Source organism: Ruditapes philippinarum, unplaced genomic scaffold, assembly GCF_026571515.1.
Source record: "Ruditapes philippinarum isolate M1 unplaced genomic scaffold, ASM2657151v2 ctg3878_1_1_1_1, whole genome shotgun sequence".
NCBI classification, from domain to species: Eukaryota; Metazoa; Mollusca; class Bivalvia; order Venerida; family Veneridae; genus Ruditapes; species Ruditapes philippinarum.
Window position 1 is genome coordinate 117,373 of NW_026858291.1, and position 20,691 is coordinate 138,063.

Genomic DNA, 20,691 nt, shown 5'->3' on the forward strand with positions numbered 1-20,691 from the left:
AGATGTTCTCTAGAAGCATTATTTACTACAATATTCTTCCACGGATGTGTTTGGTGAAAAGTGGAATGTGACCCCTGTTTTCCGGCGTTAGGAATAAGAAAAAGTGGAGCGTTACCTTGCTTGCAAGTGGCTCTTGTTATTATTTTGATTAAAGAATAGTATGGATATGCTCCTTTCAGTTATGGGTAACCCAGTTAGCATAATACTTGATTATAGTTTCTGTGCTACTTCAGTTCTTATTAATCACTCAAGCATTTTCAAGGTTACATTAAGATCGTCACTGTCAAAGACCCATTATTCAAGAGTAACATATTAAATAGCAGGAATTTTACTTTTTGTGATCTTAAAGTAATATTTCTTGCTTTATTTTTAAAGTCAATTCATTTGAAGCAGTAAAATGATAACAATACAAATTGTACTAAAGCTATGACTTTTAATTTCAATAAACAGTTTCTTTATTTGATTAATACAAAATCTCAATCTATTGATTTATAAGTTTAAAAAGAAAACATTTTTCAATTGGTTTGCAAATGTAAAACTGAATTAGAATTAGATTATGCTTTCAAAACACCTTTATTTATGATAAAACAACTTGAAATTGGTTTGCATGTATAAAACTGAACTATATCAAACAGTTTTATTTATTTAAGTAATTCTTTTAAAGTTTTATTTTGCAAATGTTACAATTTTATTTGATTCGAATTATTTATTTGATTTTATATCAGACTTTGTTTCCATACAATTTATTTAACATAGATGGCTACATGAAGTACAGTATGATGTTATGGCTGAATACCAGCAGTATGAAGAATTTTCCGCCAGTTGGCTAGAGGTGATGTCAATGTTTTTATTGGTATTAAAAGTTACATTAAAATGTTGTTACCAGTTTGTTAAATATTGAGGATATACATGTATATTAAATTTGAATTAAACTCTAGAAAATGAGTAAAGAATTGTGTGGTGTTTGTTTAATTTATTTCTTTGAGAATATTACATTTGGATACATTTTCAATAATATATGGGATGGCGGATACATCCTAAACGTTCCAAGACTGTAATGGGAACACGCTAGATCAGCAAGAAAGACTAAAATGGGGGAAGTAAGTTTTCTTAACCCATTACGCGATATACACGCCTTTTAACGCCTTTTTCACCCCCTTTTTTGTTGTCTCTAATGGTGAAAAAATGCCTTATTTAGGCCCCCAACACTTGTTTTTGTTTGAGAAATGTTGTTAAAAAAAGTGACCACTTTTTCGGCGCGGCCCCCAACCAAAAGATACATCAGGGGGTTGCCAGAAGGGGGATGTGCCCCCTTCTGTTTGGGGGGTTTGAAGGGCGGCGGAGTCCCCCTCATCGCCAAGAAAATTTTGGACTTGTGAGAGGTTATAAATGACCTCAGATTGCTCATGAAGTAATGGGTTAAAATAACCGTTTCATATTTTTTTTTTATAATTTTTGTAATGTATATATCAGTTCTTTGCTTCATAAAGGGAATTAACTAATGCAAACTTTAATCAGAAAACATCTGTGAAAAGGAGAGTAATCATCCTTGAAGACATTTTGTGAAAATTAGATAGTCAATCGCATATAACCAGATCCTTTGTATGAGACAATGCATTTGCTTAACAATATTTTAGTTCATCATTTGAATAGGAATAACAGACATATGTAAATGTCTGAAAAAGCGAACTGTGCAAACAATGATCAGACCTGCCGTGTGAACTTTTCTGCTCTGGTCGCATAGGTAAAATCTGTTGCCGAGAGCCGCAGGTTGAATGTTAACATACAAAACCAGTATAATTTAAAGAAAGAGGAGTGATAGTAGGAGTCGCAATTCATAAGACTTTTATTCATAGGTGTTACCTGATACCACTGGATCTTGTGGTGTTGATAGTTTTCAATCTGGATCACGGCAGTAAGTCACAATGAATTTACTAGAGCACAGATCAGCCACTGCATCTGCCAAGCAGTTAAACAGACTGAGTACTAGTTGCCTTCACTTTCGTAATGAAGTGATAAGTTCTGGGCAGAGGTACAGTGCGAATGACAGTAGAAAGGATTTCATGATCAATCAGAACGTCCGGGAATCAAACCCGTGTTGCCCGATTGACAGTCCAACGCTATACCTACTGAGCTAAACGGTCGGATTACTAGATCTCTCATTCACATTTTCCTTAATATATAGACAGGGTTGATATTTGACCCTCGCGTTCATACAATAGTTTTTCAGAGCATACTTTTTAAAAAGAATATAACACAAGTTGTATACGGCAGAAGAAGTGTTGGTTAGATTAAGTCACTTCCCACCCTCTGACAACACAAATAGATCATGACCGCCTTACAAATAAAAAAAAAAGGAATAATTGTAGGAATTTAAGAAAACTCACTCTATATAGAAACTTTACATGTTTATTTAAGTACTACACTGTTTCATGAACAAATAAGGGTCCATGAAAATTTGGAAGACATAGCTTAATAGCATATGTACTTGAATAAAATGCAGATGGCATTTGAACAGTACAAATAAGTCTGAAAATTGCTGAATACGGACTATAGAAAAGTATTAAATATAAAGAAATTATGCAGCAATTTTCGTGGTTTAAGAATGAGTAAGGAACCAGACGATCTTTGACAATAATATCCGTTAACCACGTGACTAACTAGCACGTGTCTGAAGTGGCGCTGTCGGTTAGGTAAATATGTAATGTCGTCATTGTCCCGAGAGAGCCCAGACAGTCTGGTGGTGGAGTCATAAAGTTCTGAAATAAAAAAAGAAAACCAGCCTATGATTTATTCTATGATATGAAAACCTGATGCAATGTTCTCAAAAAGGCATCATTATAACCAGATGATGTTAGTGATAGAATTAACGAATGCATTGCCGATACCATTACAAATTCTTAAACCTGATTAAAATTTCTAAAACGTCGATCTTAATCAGTTTTTTGAATAAATTTGCATGTGCTATCATCCGAGGTAACGAGTACTGGACTAATGGCTATTTTGTCATATCAGTACAGTAACACCAAAACGTAACTTTCATTTGCAAGCATGCTCAGTAGGGACTTACGCATCGGGCCGCAGACGATAAATTAATACTCTAAACTTTAACGCATCTTTGTTTGTTTGTGTTGGGTTTGAGAGTTTTGCTTTATTTATGTGTTTGTTTTCTAAACATACGTACCCCATAAGAACTTTGTGGAGGATGTTCAATGCGTGGAGAATAATCCTTCAAATCCATTGCTAAAGCCCATCCAAAACCGTTGAGAGCTCCGCCATTGTAGAGAAGAAATACCGGAAAAAAGTTGTCACAGTCCATGTCCTTACTTAGATCGTACCAGTAGTGGAGACCTGAATGTAATAATTTGTTTGTACATGTAGTAAAATAACTTTTTTGTGTTCACAAATTTGTATTTATATTCAGGAATATGTATCAACGAGCTGGGAGAGATTTTACAATTCTACCAGATATCAAAACAAAGTCCAATTCAAAGGAAATGAAAATTTATCGAAGCCACGTGTGCAAATATTAAGACGAACATCCACAAACCAATTGAAAACTTGCTAATTTGCTCTCTCAAAATATGAAATTTCGAGAAAAAAATTGAAATCCATTTTTTTAACCTACCCTTCAAAATAAACTTTAAAGCAGAAAACATAACGTTTCAAATTTGATACTTTTGTGTTTTTTAATGCTGTCTAGTTTTTGCACTAAGGTACAAAAAATTACAATCAATGAGATAGTTTTGATATTTTTTGACGTACCCATTGTAGCAAAGCAGGCTCCTTTAGTCCATTTACTAGCGTCAGCATCGGCGACTGTTTTGGGTATAGTTATAGAGTGAGCGACAGGATTGGTTCCATTCTGAATCCACACACCGGTTCCTGTTCCTTGAGAGTGGAATTGACTAGCAGTTCGACCACCGTTGCAAATAATCGCTGAAACGATTAAAGTGAAAAAAAAATAGATATCCAGTTTAAACACCTGCAAAGAACGGCACATAAATAAATTTGGGAAAATCGTCAAAAGTTTCCATATTTTTTAAATTACTTTCCAAACCATTATTAAATGGGCAAAAAATTACTTAATTTTTGATATAATATTCCTGTTGGGGAAACCCATTTCCACCACTGTAAAAAGGGCCCAAATATAATTCTTAGTAAGGTTTTGGACGTGAAGCAATGGACGCACGGACACATTATTTTTTTGGATTGGAGCAAATGTCTTTTGCAACTTAGAATCAAAGTCTTGGCTTTATACAACTTTAAAATTAAAATTAAAAGACTGAAAATATATAAAACCCTTTAAATTGTCCAAGGAATTCCTTGAAGTAAGTGTTTTTCACTATCCAGAAAAACTAATCAAACTTTTTTATCACACCAATCTGAAAGTTCGTTACTTACAAGGGTCCACAAATAACTGTCACGTTAGTTATATTATTGTCTACAACGACTGGGGCATTCTTCAGGGGACCAAATGGGGTAATTGTTTGGATTTGGAAATGAAAAATTTGGGTGGGCCAAAAATTTAAAAAAAATTTTAAAAAACATCATTTAAAAACCCTCTTATGCCCCAAAAAAAAAAAAGTATATTTGATACCCGAAAATTTTGTCCTTTTTTAAAAGAGAAATGCCCGGGGAAACGGGCGAAAAAACGGTTTTAGAATTTTCTCCCGATCAAACCCTAATTATCGAAAAACCCCTTCAATTTCTTTTTTTTGTCTAGGCCTTTCCCGGTTTTTGGCCGGGGGTTGGGGGGTTCTGCGTAGGGGAAGGGGTTTTTGGGATATAGCCTAAAAACCCCCGAGGGCCCCTGCCCCCAAAATTTAAATCCCCTTTTTGGTGATGTAACCCTAGCCCGCAGTATGGCCGGGAAAAACCCTTTAAAAATTTATTTTGGGCACCTTTTTCGGATTACTTCCTATTCAAATTACGTATGTTCCTAGTCTTAAGAATTTTCAAATTCAATAGGTTCAGAGTAAAATGATATGGTTTTATCATACGTTATCTGTTGAAATAAAATTTATTTTAATTATATTGGGGAAAAAGATTCTTTTTATATCCCAATAACCTTTTTGCAAGTTTTTGCCGCTTTTTATGAAATGCATACATGATACTTCCGGCGGAAGTGCGATACTTACCCCAATCTGGATCCCGGCAATGTAACCAGCTTCGTCAAAGATAAGTATCACTGCATGATCTTTGCTTTTGATGAACCTTTCTCCCATAAACTTAGGATTATCTGAGTACAAAAATATACAAGTGTATAACACTTGGAATGACTGTCGTTCTCACATGCATACATTTTACATAGGACTTGACCAAAAGTACGTTCATTGATAAAAAATACAATAAAAGGAAATTGTTTATTGAATGTTTACTTGTGAACGGATTCAATAAAACTCTCCTAGCCGGCTTATATCAAATGGAAACTAGACTTTTTAAAAACTTGATGTGGACATTGTTAATATTGTCCAGTTATAATGATTTCAGCCTTTATTCACTTATGATCAGATTTGATCCGCTTTTACTAAATTGATCTCCCAAAATATTGATATATTCTAGCGTTTAAATCTTTTTTATAGGGGAAGTCCAGCATGCCACGTGTGTATATTATCTTTAAAGTGATTGTGTAACTGAGTCACAGGGTATGTATTTGCGGCCCCTAGATGTCGCTGCTCTTTCGTTATTAAAGGGCGATTATTGAGCGTACTATTTTATCACAAATAAAAAATACATGTTATATAAAAAAAAAACACATAAGAAGCGATTTAATTTCTTACCACTGCATCCACCGGGACTAAGTGAGACCCAACCGCTAGATACAGCTGCGGCACGTGTACGTGGCATATCCTGGAAGGAACTGAATGGGTTTAAACCCCACGTCACTGGAAAAGAAAATATAAAGTGTATAGATACTACTACTGCTACCACTACCACTACCACGACCACTACCACTACTAATAATAATAACTTTATTTTGAGTAGGTGACATATTAAGAGTACATAATAAAAACTTATTTCCAATATGGCCTTCTATACACATACGAGTATAAACAAAAACAGAAATAACAATAAACAGCAATATAATTACGACAAACAATCATACAATATACATAGCATTTTTCTGGATTATAAATTATAACTTATGGAAACTAGTATCTTAACTTCGTATGCCCATGCAATAATCAATCAATGTTAACAAATAAAAAAACAAAACAAAAAAACAAAAACAAACAGCGAAAAAAGGAGATCTATATAACTTTCTGTTAAAAAATAAATTTAAAGTTTTGAGCGCTTTAAGCTTAGTATTTTTTTCAATAATCATTTATTTTACACCTAAACGATGACAATTTACTTCGTAGTTTTGTAAATAGCATGCGAGAGGTATTTTTGCAGCTGTGGAAGATTTTTTTAATTCGAAACTATTTGGGGATATTTTGCATAAAAGACACAATTGGTTATAAATTACAATTATTTAACAAAATAGAATTTATTATATATATTGAATATAGTATCATAATGACAGTTTGTTTAACACTTTTTTACATTTTTACATTTTTTTAATGTTTTGAAAGATTATATGCCGGAGAAATGGACTTCTTTCTTCGCGCATTAGGGATACTTTTTCTACATAGGGAAAAATTTATGTTATGTCATCAAACTAAATTTAAAATAATTGATATATATATATTAAAATTAGTATCAAAATAAAAGTTTTTTGAAAAATGTAATAAGCAATATATACATAGTTTATTGCACTAGATAGCCTTGGAATAGGTGTAAAACTGTTCAAAAAAAATAATTTCTTATTGGAGTGAACCAGTATCAATAAATAACAAATTTTCTGATTTAGAAATAACGCACAACTGACTTGAAACCACGAGAAACAATTAAACTTGATTTATGCAAAAAAGTTTAAAAGGAATTTTTAAAAGTAGCGGATATATTATCCATTATATATTATTATTTTCAAGCTGCAGACATCTTTGTTCTCATGCTGTACTTTATACTATAATATAGCTTTTAATGTATGAATTTTGTCAACTGAATATTAAAAAGGCGTTCCTGTAGCGCATTTAGTTTGCTCATCTCTCTAAGACCAAATGCAAATAACTCAAAACAAAACGTTGTAACCAAAAGTGGCGAAATTTGACGAAACTTTACGAATTTACGATAAGAGATTTAGAGATTTTCTTAAGGTTTAGAGATTAAAAACACCAGGGATCACAAGAAAATTACATACCTTTCAATCCGTTCCAGTTTGATTCTGAAATAAAAAGTGGACACTATTGATTTAATATGCAATGAACTTCTACCATGTATTAAGCATAAAAGTAATTATGAAGTAACCGAATCAAAACAACCCAATCTACTTTAATAACAACTTTAGTACCAAAGCGACATATCTACATTAAAAATAAAAAAATATTCGAAAAATCAATTGTATCACAGACACAGTACTTTGGTCCATCTATCATTATTATATTGACCTCCCAGTCAGCTTTAGACACTGAAAGGTTCGAACCTCTGGTAAGGTGCTGTTGAAATGATCGGTGTGGCGCCGTTATATGTCACAACGACGCTAAATGTCGTACTTGCCGCTAAATGTCGCGCTATTGCCGCTAAATGTCATAACCGCTGCTAAATGTCTCAAACTATTTTGCCGTTAAATATCGCAACGATGACGTTAAATGTCGCACCATATTCCCTTAAGTTAAATATCACAATATTTAAGTTCATGTGAAACAACTGGTATTATGTTAATATTAACGTAATTTATGTGATCTGGGGACTGGCTATCAATCAGATAGGAAAGGATTTGCTGTGATGTACAAAGTAATTGGTTGAAATTGAAGTCATCTTAGTCGGTATTCTAATTTGACGACCGCAATTTATGCCAAAAAGACCCTTGGTGATAAAACACATTCGTATATGTTTTTCATTTAAAACTCAGATGTCGTGGTTTCCAGCTACGGCAACAGCTTGAGATGAATCTAATTCACCAAGAAGTTTATTCTAGAAAGATTCAATTAAAATTTAATCTTAGATCAGATTATAAAAAAATATTTTGTGTTAGCCTTTCTTCTACAAGCATGTTTACCTGCGGTTTTATTGGTATTAAGGGTATTATACTACTTGTATTATTATTTTGCAACAATCAGATTACTATTTTACACATTTGCAATCATCACTAATGTATTTCCAAGGCTGCATATGATGACGTAGTGTACCTTTATCCTCAACTGAGGCTTTGAATTATCATTTGTAATTTTTTTCTTATGACAGAAAAATGTTCATGCGAAAGGTGCATCGAAATAGCTTCATTGATACGCAGTTAAATTCACAACGACAAATTGTCCTGTTTATAAAAGTAATCTGTTATGTCTTTCACTGTTGAGTTCATAGACTTAGTTTTTTTATTCGTTACATTTTCAGGTAATATGAAATGGCATTGAATTGAGGGCTTCCGTCTGATTTGAAATTACGCTTACTGTGTTTCTTCGATGCACCTATTGCATTGGTAACTTATTAAATTAAATTAAAATTTAAAGGCATATGCTACAGTTAGATAGATATAAAGGCAGATTAAAAACTGTACAATAGAATTAGTTTAAACTTTGAATGAGCTTAGATCGAAAGCAATTGTGTCAATATGGCCACTGTTAACAACACTGCACATTTACACTGCTAGAACGGAAATGATGATACATGTACGTAAGCGGACTGAACATGTCTATACTTACAGCTGACTAACTTTAGAAATTTCTGTCTTGATATTTCCAGATTTATAGACAGTTCCTTGAAATGTGCATTTTACAAATTCAGGCTTTCAAATAATGATGTCAGTGTCAGAATTGTCGGCTGCTCCAGTTTAATATATTATCTTGCAGTTCATCACTTTACCTTTTCTACTACATAGTAGAGTAAGTCGATCTGGGACAAAAATATTTTTTTTGTCCCAGGTCAGATATAAAAATTAAATGCATACTTTGGCAAAAATGCCCCCAGGTTAATACTTGCAAACAAAGTGTGAAATATTATCTCCCATATCTAATGCATATAAAACGTTTTTGAAACGTTCATGTTTTGCAAAATTGAAATAATTCTGTTAAAATACATAAAATGAATAGTAGAAAAAACTGTAAACTCAAAATTTCTCAAGAAATTAAATATGCTCTTTTTAAAATTTCATAGCAGACTTAAAAGGACGTTAACTGATAACCCGCTTAGTTTGCATTACTGTTGATGTATATAAACCGATTCAAGAAATGTCAGTGAGAAAACTAGCCACCTTATCAATAAGGAAATGGCATATTTTTCAAGTTTGCACTTTAATAAAAGGGCGGACAACTCTTTGTCCCTCTCTCGAATGAGAAGGGGAAACCTGTGTTGCGTGTATGTGGTCGCACGGTCACTTTCCTACAACATGTCCTTGATGCATGTATGTGGTCGCATGGTCAAATATCTCTTTTAAAATGACAACGTTTTCGAAAGATCGAAATGTTCTTAAATAACTATGTAACTTCTTTAAAAGCCCAATAATTAGGACTTTGTCACTTCTGTATAGGAGTTTTAAAGCCTAAAAAGCATTTTTTACAATTTTAATTGAGAGCCATAAAGCTTAATTAGGATTATTTATGCTCCTAAATAAGAGAGATAAAAAAACTTATTATAGTTGGTTACTCCCAGTAACAACCAATAAGAAAATTTAACTCTTAATTATGAGACATAATCCTTATGACACCTTTGTAACCTTTAATAAAAAGTTTTAAAAGCCTAATTAGGAGAAATATGAAAATTATTAGAAGTTGGAAAATAAAATTATAATTAGGAGGCGCTTCAAAAGTCTAAATTTAAAGTGAAAACCTATTTAACCTATTTTTACCGTCAAATTTTAAGCTAAGTTTAAGTTTTTAAACAAATTTTGTTCTCCTAATATATTTTAAAAACTTCGAATAAGTGCAAAGTCCTAATTAATTTCTAGACATTAAAACGTCACACAAACACAGTAAGGTCATATTGCGATTTTCCTCAGCTTTACTGGTGAGGAAAACCTCTGGTGGCCTTCCATGCACGAACGGGAACTTCAGTAGAAGCACCGAAGTTCCGTAATAGCTTCATCACTTGAAACAGTGCTGAATCCCTGCCGAAGTCTAACCCACAACGAAATTGACACTAGTCTATTAATTTCCAAAATATCTTGAACAAAATATCAGTAATTCATCAAATCATTGCTAATTAAATCATATTAACTGTTATATAAATGTTTAAGAATATATATATTTGTAAGCATATCCAAATAATATGTTGCTATTGTTTCATCAATTTTGAAAACAAAAATCTTAAAAATGTACCAATTGTAGACAATTAACGGCAGAAGATTTTGCGACATTTAGCGACGGTTACGGCAATAGTGCGACTCAGAGAGGCTGAACTAGAAGATGCTAATTCTTTACACTGTTCGTGCGACGTAAATCCAACCAAAGCTATTTGTTTTAAATAATACGAGATATATATATAATAAAATACATGTATTCTTAGCAGGAAATTTAGTTTGCTTATAAAGAAGCGCACACCTTTGAATAGTATCCCAGTTTGATACAACTATCTACGTCTTTTTCTTAAATTCATGAATTAAACCCAAACCATGGTCATCTGGCTTTCAAAGTTTGCTTTAATTTGCACTTTAAAAACAAAAATGTCGGACAACTTCGTGAGTAAGAATTTAGATATCAAAACAAATGAAGAAACCAGTATGTTTATTTTTCTTTTATGAACAAATGAATTAAAATTAATTAATGAAAAACAAAACAAACTTACGATTTCTTCCAAAGAGGAAGCAACAGGCAAGCGCCGGCAGAATGAATAAAATTGATAACTTCAACATATTTGGTTAGTTCTAATATCAGGCTCTTCACAACTGGTGTAAGAAATACAGACACCTACTTTTATATAAAAAGTTTAACTCATTTAAATGATACTTCAAAGAAAAAGTTAGGAGTTTAGCACTCTCCAAATTGAAGTTTATTATATCTTAGTTAACCAATTATAGGACGATTGGATCAAAAAACAACACAAGTTTAAATACCAAAATAATTTTCGCTTTATTAATAAAGGAAACATAAAGGAAATGAGGTAAACGTACAAAACGGAACAGACGTCTACGTTAATAGACTTCACATTTGGCGTGTAAAAGAAACGTTATAATATTACAATAAAATAAAACGTCTATTACTGTTTATCACATAAACCGCGGCACAGGAGTGTAATAAAGCCATTTAATAAAAACGATATTACACTAGTGTAATAACACTTTGACGTGACGTCATTTGCGCTATATAGAAACATAGCGTTAAAGCGCGCTAATGTTAGCGTTACACTATGGGCGCGTCATTGAAAAAATACTCATTTTAACAGTTTATTGTTCTTATTTTATGTTTATGTGATAAATAAAATATTATATTCGTGTAGATGCAATACTATATTTATTGAACTCGTTGAATAAAACAATATTATGCTCGCCAGAGGCTCGCATAATATGATTTTATTCAACTCGTTCAATAAATTTGGTATTAAACTACACTCATTCAATATCCTCTATTTAATACAATAAAACATGTGCATATGTATGTATTAACGTATTTCTTTTACATAGTATATATAATTTTCGAAAATAACTGGATCAAAAGATACATATGAGCCGCGTCACGACAAAACCAACATAATGCGTTTGCGACCAGAATAGATCCAGACCAGCCCGCTAAGATTGGTTTATGATTATGTAAATGTTTTACACTGTCATTTTCTGACAACATTAAAAGATCCCAGTATTTATTTATTATAAGACCAAGATGGGGAAGAGACCGATTATATGGGATAACAAATAGAATGAATTTTTGCTGCTCTGTGATATTTTCGTTATTTTCCAGAGCTTCTTCTTGGGTAGAATATTTTCCTTTTGCAAAAGCAAATTTTAGTTTGCTTTCAGGATAATTTCTGATCTTGGAAAAGAAGTCTAAATTTATAAGAGATTCGTGAAATTTATCATTGTCTGAAATGATACGTCTGCAACGTTTATAGCTTGGCTGTATGGTATACCCTCTTTACATTTATTTTGGTGGCATGAGTTATACTCCAGATATTGATGGACATCTGTAGGTTTTTCGATATATTATATTATAGTAGAAAGGAGAAGACCAAGAAGAAGAAGAAGCAGAAGAAGAAGAAGGAGAAGAAGGAAACGAAGAGGGAGAAGAAGAAGAAGAAACCTAAACATTCATACAACATGTAGAATGTTCTATCTGAGAAATTGCTTTATTGTATATGGAATAAAATCAGAGAGTTTATTGTACATTCAATAGCATCACCATTGGAATCATTATATGAATAATTTTTATCCAAGATTGTAAAGTAATTCGCTTTCATTATTAACAACTTAAGAAACAAAACAACAACAACGACGACAACAATAACAAACGAAGCAAATAATAGTAAACAACAACTAATTACGATATGGTGCCCAGCACACATTAGCGTACAATATAAACTAAATTAAGACCTTCTAGAAATGATATGGAGTTAAGACAACAACAACAAGAACGGCGGCGGCGGTGGCAACAACAACAACACCACAAAAAAACAAGCAACACCCCCCCCCAAAAAAAGAAAACAAAATAAACAAAACAAAAAAGGTAAATACGACTGACTCCCACGCCTAGGGATAAATTTGCACACGCGGAAAAAAACATTCATGAAATGATTGTTTTTATTCGTTTCGTTGAACAACAGGCTTTCAACGTGGAATATATAAAGCGCTTTACACGGGAACTAGGTTTGTAAAGATTTTTTTTAAGTTGTTGTTGTTTTTTCGCCGACTTTTACACATTTTGGTCATATCTTGTCGGTCGGTCCACCTTTACGGCTTTCCTGGATAATGATTTCTGTATCGGCGATGAGAAACAACTGACAGTCGAGATCAATTATCATGCAGCCATTTTGCCCCGGCCAAGAACCAACCCCCTACACCTGGATACAAATCCGATGCCCTCCCTAATCGGACTGACAAAAGAGTCTCATTCTGAAGACGTGTTTGTTATTTTAGCGGAGAAACACGCGACCCCTGGATTGTAGACAAATAGTTTCATCACCGTACTACTGTTCTAAGCACCGGAACAAATCGTATAAGCGAGCTTAAAGCGAGTCTCTATGTTGATAAATGAAGTCATTCGAAGCAACTCGTCGAATACAAAAAAGATATAATAATAATAATAATAATAATAATAATAATAATAATAATAATAATATTTATAACTATAATAAAAACCAAAAAAACGAGGTTTAACGAAAAAGACCGAAATATTGCTATTGAACTGAGGTTACGACTGAACAAAATGGTGCTAACTTTTTCTATGTACATTACTCAGGGTTGCTTGCATTTTTGGGTAGCCATCTAGCTGTTATCAATTTTGGGTAGTGGCCTTGATTCGTTTAGATGATAAATATACGCATGGACTGATGGTTTTATATTATAAACTTTGGATTTCTATTTACAATAAATTTTAAATCTGGAACGGTGATTTACAATAACTGCAAGTGAAAATGTCTAAAATAACTAGAACGCTTAGGTCAACGAGTATCCAGTTCAAATTTATTACCTAAAATAGAATAGGTTTATTTTATGTCATGGGTATAGCTATTATCAATAAAACTGCTTTTTTTGCAATGATTAGTATATTTTTAATGATGACAAAATTTATTTATACCCGCTCAACGTGCATCTTTAAATAGCACCATATTTAGGTATGCCATTTCCGATTCTCGCGTTTCAACACACGCAGAAAGATTGAACGTCGGTAAGCTAAATTTCCAACAGCTTTTAGCCGTTTGATGCATACGGTGTCCCGTCAGGGCTATCGCGACACACACATAACTCGAAACAACAAAGACACGACATTACGATGGTGAAAAGTCGAAATAACGAAATTACGATGTCGAAAGTCAAAAGTACGATGATAAAAAGTTAAACGTACCAGGGTGTTTTCGTTGTTGCATCATTAAAAATGTTCACCATCGTACTTTCGATTTCTCATCATCGTATTTTCGATTTAAATTCATCATCGTGATATCGTATTTCCACCTTCGTACTTCCGACTTTTCATCATCGTGATTTCGACTTTTCATCATCGTGGTTTCTACTTTTCATCATCGTGGTTTCATATTTTCACAATCGTTCCTTCGACATTATTGTTGAAAAAAAAAATAAATAAAGAATAAAAAAGAATAAAAGTATTATGAAAGTGCTTGGCTCAGAGAGGATCTCGGAAAATTGATCGTAAACCACTAAACTTTTTCCAGACATCTGTATTCGTTATATATCGTATTTTTCTTATTTCACACCCCGTAATTTTTTCTTGCATAAAAATTAGGGATGGCAACGAATACCCAAATTAATACTCGAGTACTCGGTCATTTTTCCGATCGAGTACTCGGTTACTCGGAAGATTTCCAATGATCTTCAAAGTTTATCACACAATATCAACACCGTCCGCATGCTACTTTCGTTTTCTATTTACATTCATAGAATTTGTAACTATAGATAGACAAAGGAGACAAATTAATTAAAATTAAATCAACGACATTATATTTTAGAAATATTTATTTAAAGAAATATAAATAAGGAAATAAACAATTAATCTGTGGTAAACATTGAAAAGTTGGGGGTTTCTTATAAAAGGCGTTTATTATCAGATTTCTACGATCACCGGGAACAAAGGAAAATTTTTCAACAAAATATAAAAAAAACAACCACAAAACAAAACAAAAAATAAAACAACCCCAAAACAACCCAAAGAACCCATTTTTAAAAACAAAAATAAACGCCCCGCCTAAAACCTCCCCACAAACAAAACAAAAAACAAACCCCCCAAAACAACAATTTTTGGGGGGCGAAAATGTAACAATTGTTTGGGGTAACACATTTGTAAAAACAAAACAAAATGGTTTAGATTTGTTTAAAATCTTAAAACATAAAATATTTTTTTTCAATGTATTTTTTTAAACCCCAAATGAAATACAATTTTGGAAATTTTTAAAATAATTTAAAGTTTTTGAGTTAAATTAATTAAATATAAAGTTTCTGAATAAAATAATTTAAAGTTTCTTATCAAAATAATATAAAGTTTTTTATTTAAATAAACTAATGTTTGGTATTTAAGTAATCTAAGTTTCTGATTTAAATAACCTAAAATGTCTGATTTAAATAATTCAAAGTTTCTTAATTAAATAACCTAAAGTTTCTTATTTAGATAACCTAACGTTTCTTATTTAAATAATCTAAATTTCTTATTTATATAATCCTAAAGTTTCTTATTTAGATAACCTAAAGTTTCTTATTTAAATAATCTAAATTTCTTATTTATATAATCCTAAGTTTCTTATTTAAACAATTTAAAGTTTCATATCTAAATAATACATGTAATAAAAATAATAATAATAATAATAATATAATAACAATAATAATAATAATAATAATAAAGAAATAATAATAATAATAAGAAGAAGACGATGACGAAGAAGAGGACGTCGAAGAAGAAGTAATAAAAGGAAAAGATGAAAATAGCATAGAATAACTAAAACTCATTTTGAAGAGTTGCCGATTCACAGGTTTCCAGATGAAAAATCCTCTGGGGTTTCTTTTTTTCTATGTTTTAATTTTCACACAAATATTATCTTTGAAATACAAATTCCCATCATTTTTGTACATATTTTTTTGAAAGGAAAGCAAATTAAATCAAAACCAGGAAAATATAATACAGATAACAAACTTATCCGGGTTCAAAATGTCAATTATATATTGCGCCTTTTTAAAACATCCTGGACCATTGAGGTCCTGTCTCTCTCTCTATACTGCCAATCACTGAATCAATTTTGTATACTTATGAGTATATTATGTTATTGGGTTATTATACATATTTGACTACAATATAAAAAATAGAATTTTAAATACTCTTAACAAGTCCGATATTATATTCTTCAATGTTAAAGGGACTGCAGGACTGAGGTTTTCTTTTCATGAGGTGAAAACTTGCCCAATAACTTGTCTGCAAAATTTTAGGTCATTCGCTCACTCCGTTTTTCCAAAATAGTTTTATGTAGTAAAAAACCCATTTCGTCATCAAACTAATATAAATGAAAGCTATTCACTTTCAGTCAAAGCAGATCAAAAGTTAACATTTACTTTGATTTCAATTGTTTGTCAATTGTTTATTTGTGTATTTAATTAATGATTCATTAATAAACAAATGAATTAACAATATAACCACTTACGAAAACTAAGTACTTTAAAAGCGAACAAATAGAAGCTGCCTACTTAATTTGTGAGCTACCGCCTTTCAATACAATAAGGAAGTTTTTACATCTTTGACATAACGATAAAGTATTTTTTGTTGTTAAGATAAGCGTTATTCCGGTGATACAGACAAACAAGCATTACGTTTTCACGCGGAAGAAAATTTCAAGCGATTAAAGGTTAAAAGCTACATTCCCATTGATACTTTATGATGAAAATACTGATAATTACACACGTAAACAACAACAAATATAAATAAATAAATAAGATATCTGAATATCTCATCATATTATAACATCTCTCGAAGCATTTAAGATTTGCTTGCTGAAATGGATTCGGACGACATTAGCACAAACGAAGAGTTAGCAAGACAATTAAACGATGATTTTCGAGAAGCTGTTTTACCAGTGACCGTTTTTGTGGGAATTGAGGTCGTAGTTGGGTTCTTTGGAAACTTGCTGGTGATTTATGTGTTCTTATTTCACTATCATGTCTGCAACTTTCGGTATTTCGTGCTTTGTATGGCGTTTGTGGACTTTACAAGCAGTTTGACGACAATGCCTGGAGAAATGTTAACGCAGATGAACTGGTATATATACCCGTATAGATTAATCTGTAAGATCAAGTCTTTCTTCAATGTATTTACAGTTACTGCAGAAGCCTTGTGCCTTCTTACGATCGCCTTGGACCGCTACAGAAAAGTGTGTACACCTTTTGGATGGCAGATACGACCGAAAATTGCTATATTTTTGTGCGGTGTCATTTATGCTGTTTCATTCATCATAGCGTTACCAGTTGCCTTCTTTTGGGGAATACACAACGCCGAGCAGGAATATAAGAATCGAACAATTACAATAACAGTGTGTGAAAAGGACGAGCAATATACTGGGACAGACCATCCGTTAAGATACTCTTTAGCAGTTGAAGGTATAATTTCAGTTTGCCTCGTTTTGATGTTCGTTCTATACATATTTGTAACAAGAAAACTTGTTTCTGGAAAAGGAAATGCTGGTGGAAAACCTAAAGTTATTGTAACTTTGTCTTCAACTCAGACCGGTGCTTCTTCAGATGTCAACATGAAGAATGACATCGAGCTTAGTTCAAGACAAGAAACTAGTGATGCCGGGTATTCGTCAGGAGTTGAAAACAAACCAAAGAAAACTAAGTTTAATTATATCTCGTCAGATGGAGGTCTAACAACAGACGAAGAGGAAGACTCTTCAAGCCGGATTGCAACTCTCAGAGTTCCCGGATTAAATTTTGCCAATTCCAAAACTGACAAAGAACGCTCGAATACTACCAAATCTCACGCGCTAAGACGGAAGCGATCTGTTGGTTTGCGCGTGCGCAGAAAGACAAAGATAATGGTAATACTAACAGTTTCATTCATCATAACTACTATTTTGTACTTGACGCTTCTGTCGTTTATTGCTGAAAACATTTTGAAAGACTTGAGTGGTGGATTGAAAGCAGTTTATTTCTTCTTTTTTCGGCTGTACTTTATAAATCACGTTATAAATCCGATCATATATGGAGTTCTTGATCCTCATTTCAAAAAAGTGATGATGAAGCTAAAACACAGAATATGTGGTTGAAAAGGAAAATAAAATCATTATAAAACTCGGAATTTTCGGACAGAAAGACTTAATTAATGGGATTTTATATTTCATGGTAAAATATTTAAAATATCCGAAACCGTTAAATTAATGAAATATTAAAAAAGATATGTATGTTTATGTATTTGAATTTTACTATTTGCAACAATAAAGAAAAAACAATGAAAGGGTATAAATCGCGTATTAACTTTACTGTATTGCGTGCCTTGTTTGTGTGTGTGTGTTTGTGTGTATGTGTGTTTATTAATATATATATATAAACGCCACCGGTTGCCAATATTGGCGAGTCTTCCAGAAGAGTATTAGTCATTTTAGATTTTGGAGGATAGTGCAAGATACAGATATTGAAAGATGCTCCAATTCCAGAAGCTTCTCCTGGTTCTTTAGCGTGCCAAGTCTTAAAGCGCTCAAACAAGAGACCTCGATTTGAAGTTTCATTCAATTGAAAGACTGATCAGTAATCTTAGTTGGAAAACCTGGGTATCGAACAGTCTCGCGCTCTTACCGATAACGCTATGCGGACTGTCTACATGCCTTCTTACCCGGTGCGCATTACAAAAGAATACCGCGTGACCAAAATATGGTGACATTGTTTTATACTTCGAGGAAGGAAATCAAACTTTATTGTTGTACTGTGAAAAATAAAACCATGTAGAGATAACACACAGTCTTCATTGCTGTCAGCACAGACGCTTTGTAAGATTATTTGTTACTAGTCTGTTTTCGTTGAATTCTACTAAATAAATGAATAAATGAATGAATGAGTGAATAAATAAATAAATAAATAAATAAATAATAAATAAATAGATAAATAAATAAATTGATAGATTGATAGATCTTTTAGTTGGTGTTTTTTTTCGCCGTACCAGCAAAGAATAGGTCATATGGCGACTTTTAAGCTTTACTGGTGGAGGAAGACCTCGGTGCCCCTCTGTGCGTTATTTCAGACACAAAAGTGCATCTGAGTAGAACCACCGACTTTCGTACCGACTTTCCGTAAGCTAGCTGGATAGCCTCTAAACATAAAATAATCCAAGGTCTCTGGTGGAAACGAATCTAAAGTGGTAAAGGACATGTAATTTCAAATCAACGGCCTTAACCAATAGACCACGGATACATACATAATTTACATAGATTAAGAAATAACAAAAATAAATAAACTCATACCGAAACAATAAAAAAACCAAGCCCCAAACAAACATTGTTTGGAGTAATTCGAATTTTAAGTGTTTTTTATTTTTTAGGAAAACCCTCGCTAGATTGACCGACTTGACTGGTGGTGGCAATTTTACTGAAATGATTGAAGTGTCTGATGCAAGGACATGGTTTATACTGATTCATTAAATGGACAGACCAATTGATGCGGACAAATAAAAAATATAACAGATTTAAAAAACTACAACATATAACAGATACACACACACAAAACAACAACAACAAATAACAAATATAAAAAAAACATAACAGATAATAAAACATAACATATATAAAACATATAACAGATACAAAATATAAGATAATGACAACAATATATAACAAATATAAAAAAACGTATAAAATATCACAACATGCCAGACAACTATACCAGTATTAATGACAACTGACTAGAATATCTAAACTTGGCCTTCCCTTTTATTTAGTTATACCCATTGCTTTCTGATTTAGGATAATTGTTCATAAGTATATCTTCACTTGCAGGACCAGACATCGAGTTTTCATTTAATGTACACACGTAACATTATCACTAATGTTTCCATGATAACTACTGTACGAACACATACTGCCTCCGTGGTCGAGGGGTTAGAGTCGGTGACTTCGAATCCAGTTACCTCTGTGGCGTGGGTTCGATCCCCGGGAGATGCTTTTGGTAGTTTAGCGCCGAGGAAGGTAGTCTAGTACTGGTGTAGCTCTCCAGGAACGGTAGTTAGGAAACTACCCGCCTATATCATGTATATGACTGAAATACTGTTGGAAAAAGGCGTAAAATGAAACAAACAAACAAACAAATACGAACACATCTAAGTATGATCACTGTCTGGTACGTGTTACGGTGCTTCCATCCAAGATAAACAACAAGAAGGAACCTGCCATTTTATTATCTAGATATTTATACAAATTATGCATGTATAGTAAAAAAAACATTTAGTAAAAGAACATAGTTGCACATAACGTAAACATAAATTCACTATAAAATCAAAAGGTTCACCATGTGTGTTACATATGATATATAATAATTATTTACTAAAGTCTTTGGTGTGGTGGATAAATGCACTTGAAATTCGAACCGAGAGAAGTGGTAAATATTTGTGTCAATCTCTTAACAAGAGGTACTTATAATGAAGTGAATACACTTGTTTATTACAGTACATACGTATTAAATCATCTGTGCAATTTCAACATGTTTTCTCATAATTTCTGTGAAGTTATTTTGTTGAAATCTGTCAACTTTTTGTTTCGTCTCGACAACGGTGCAAACACCTAGCAACGGTGCGGACTTTCCGTAAAATATAATACGGTGCTGCAAAATTAGACAAAGGCACATACATCTATAACAAAAAGTAAACGTTTTTTTATAGTTGTAACATTAAGTTATCAAAAATAATACAAAAATATTCTTTTTTATCAGAAATTTATATATCATATTATGCTGTTCCCCCTCTCTTTTCAGTAACACAACGGGAGAAGTAAACGTGTGTTACTGTTGTCAATTTTCATGTGTATCTT

General features: G+C 32.5%; 3 protein-coding genes across 4 annotated transcripts in view; 1 reads left to right on the forward strand and 2 right to left on the reverse strand.

Annotated features, from left to right (window-relative positions):
• Nucleotides 1-10,961, reverse strand: part of LOC132752698 (uncharacterized) — a 109,014-nt gene extending 98,053 nt beyond the window's left edge. The window contains exons 1-4 of one of the 2 annotated variants that reach the window (XM_060743063.1): nucleotides 10,825-10,961; nucleotides 7,247-7,270; nucleotides 5,784-5,888; nucleotides 5,142-5,242 (exon numbers count right to left, since the gene is read on the reverse strand). In XM_060743063.1, coding sequence (XP_060599046.1) covers nucleotides 5,142-5,242; nucleotides 5,784-5,888; nucleotides 7,247-7,270; nucleotides 10,825-10,891 — 297 coding nt within the window. In that variant the 5' untranslated portion in view covers nucleotides 10,892-10,961. The remainder of the gene's footprint in view (nucleotides 1-5,141; nucleotides 5,243-5,783; nucleotides 5,889-7,246; nucleotides 7,271-10,824) is intronic. The other variant, XM_060743061.1, reaches the window with a different exon arrangement.
• The window catches only part of LOC132752700 (uncharacterized), a 70,795-nt gene continuing 52,499 nt past the window's right edge, over nucleotides 2,396-20,691 (reverse strand). The window contains exons 6-8 of the mRNA XM_060743064.1: nucleotides 3,766-3,939; nucleotides 3,185-3,351; nucleotides 2,396-2,759 (exon numbers count right to left, since the gene is read on the reverse strand). Of these exons, the coding sequence (XP_060599047.1) occupies nucleotides 2,661-2,759; nucleotides 3,185-3,351; nucleotides 3,766-3,939 (440 nt within the window). The 3' untranslated portion in view covers nucleotides 2,396-2,660. The remainder of the gene's footprint in view (nucleotides 2,760-3,184; nucleotides 3,352-3,765; nucleotides 3,940-20,691) is intronic.
• On the forward strand, nucleotides 16,475-18,801 carry LOC132752696 (D(1) dopamine receptor-like). The gene has a single exon (XM_060743058.1). The coding sequence runs from the start codon at nucleotides 16,681-16,683 to the stop codon at nucleotides 17,944-17,946; it is 1,266 nt and encodes a 421-aa protein (XP_060599041.1). The 5' UTR covers nucleotides 16,475-16,680; the 3' UTR covers nucleotides 17,947-18,801.

What these genes read in the sequence shown, in the direction of transcription:
- LOC132752696 (XM_060743058.1), top strand. Translation starts at nt 16,681, where the DNA reads ATGGATTCGGACGACATTAGCACAAACGAAGAGTTAGCAAGACAATTA.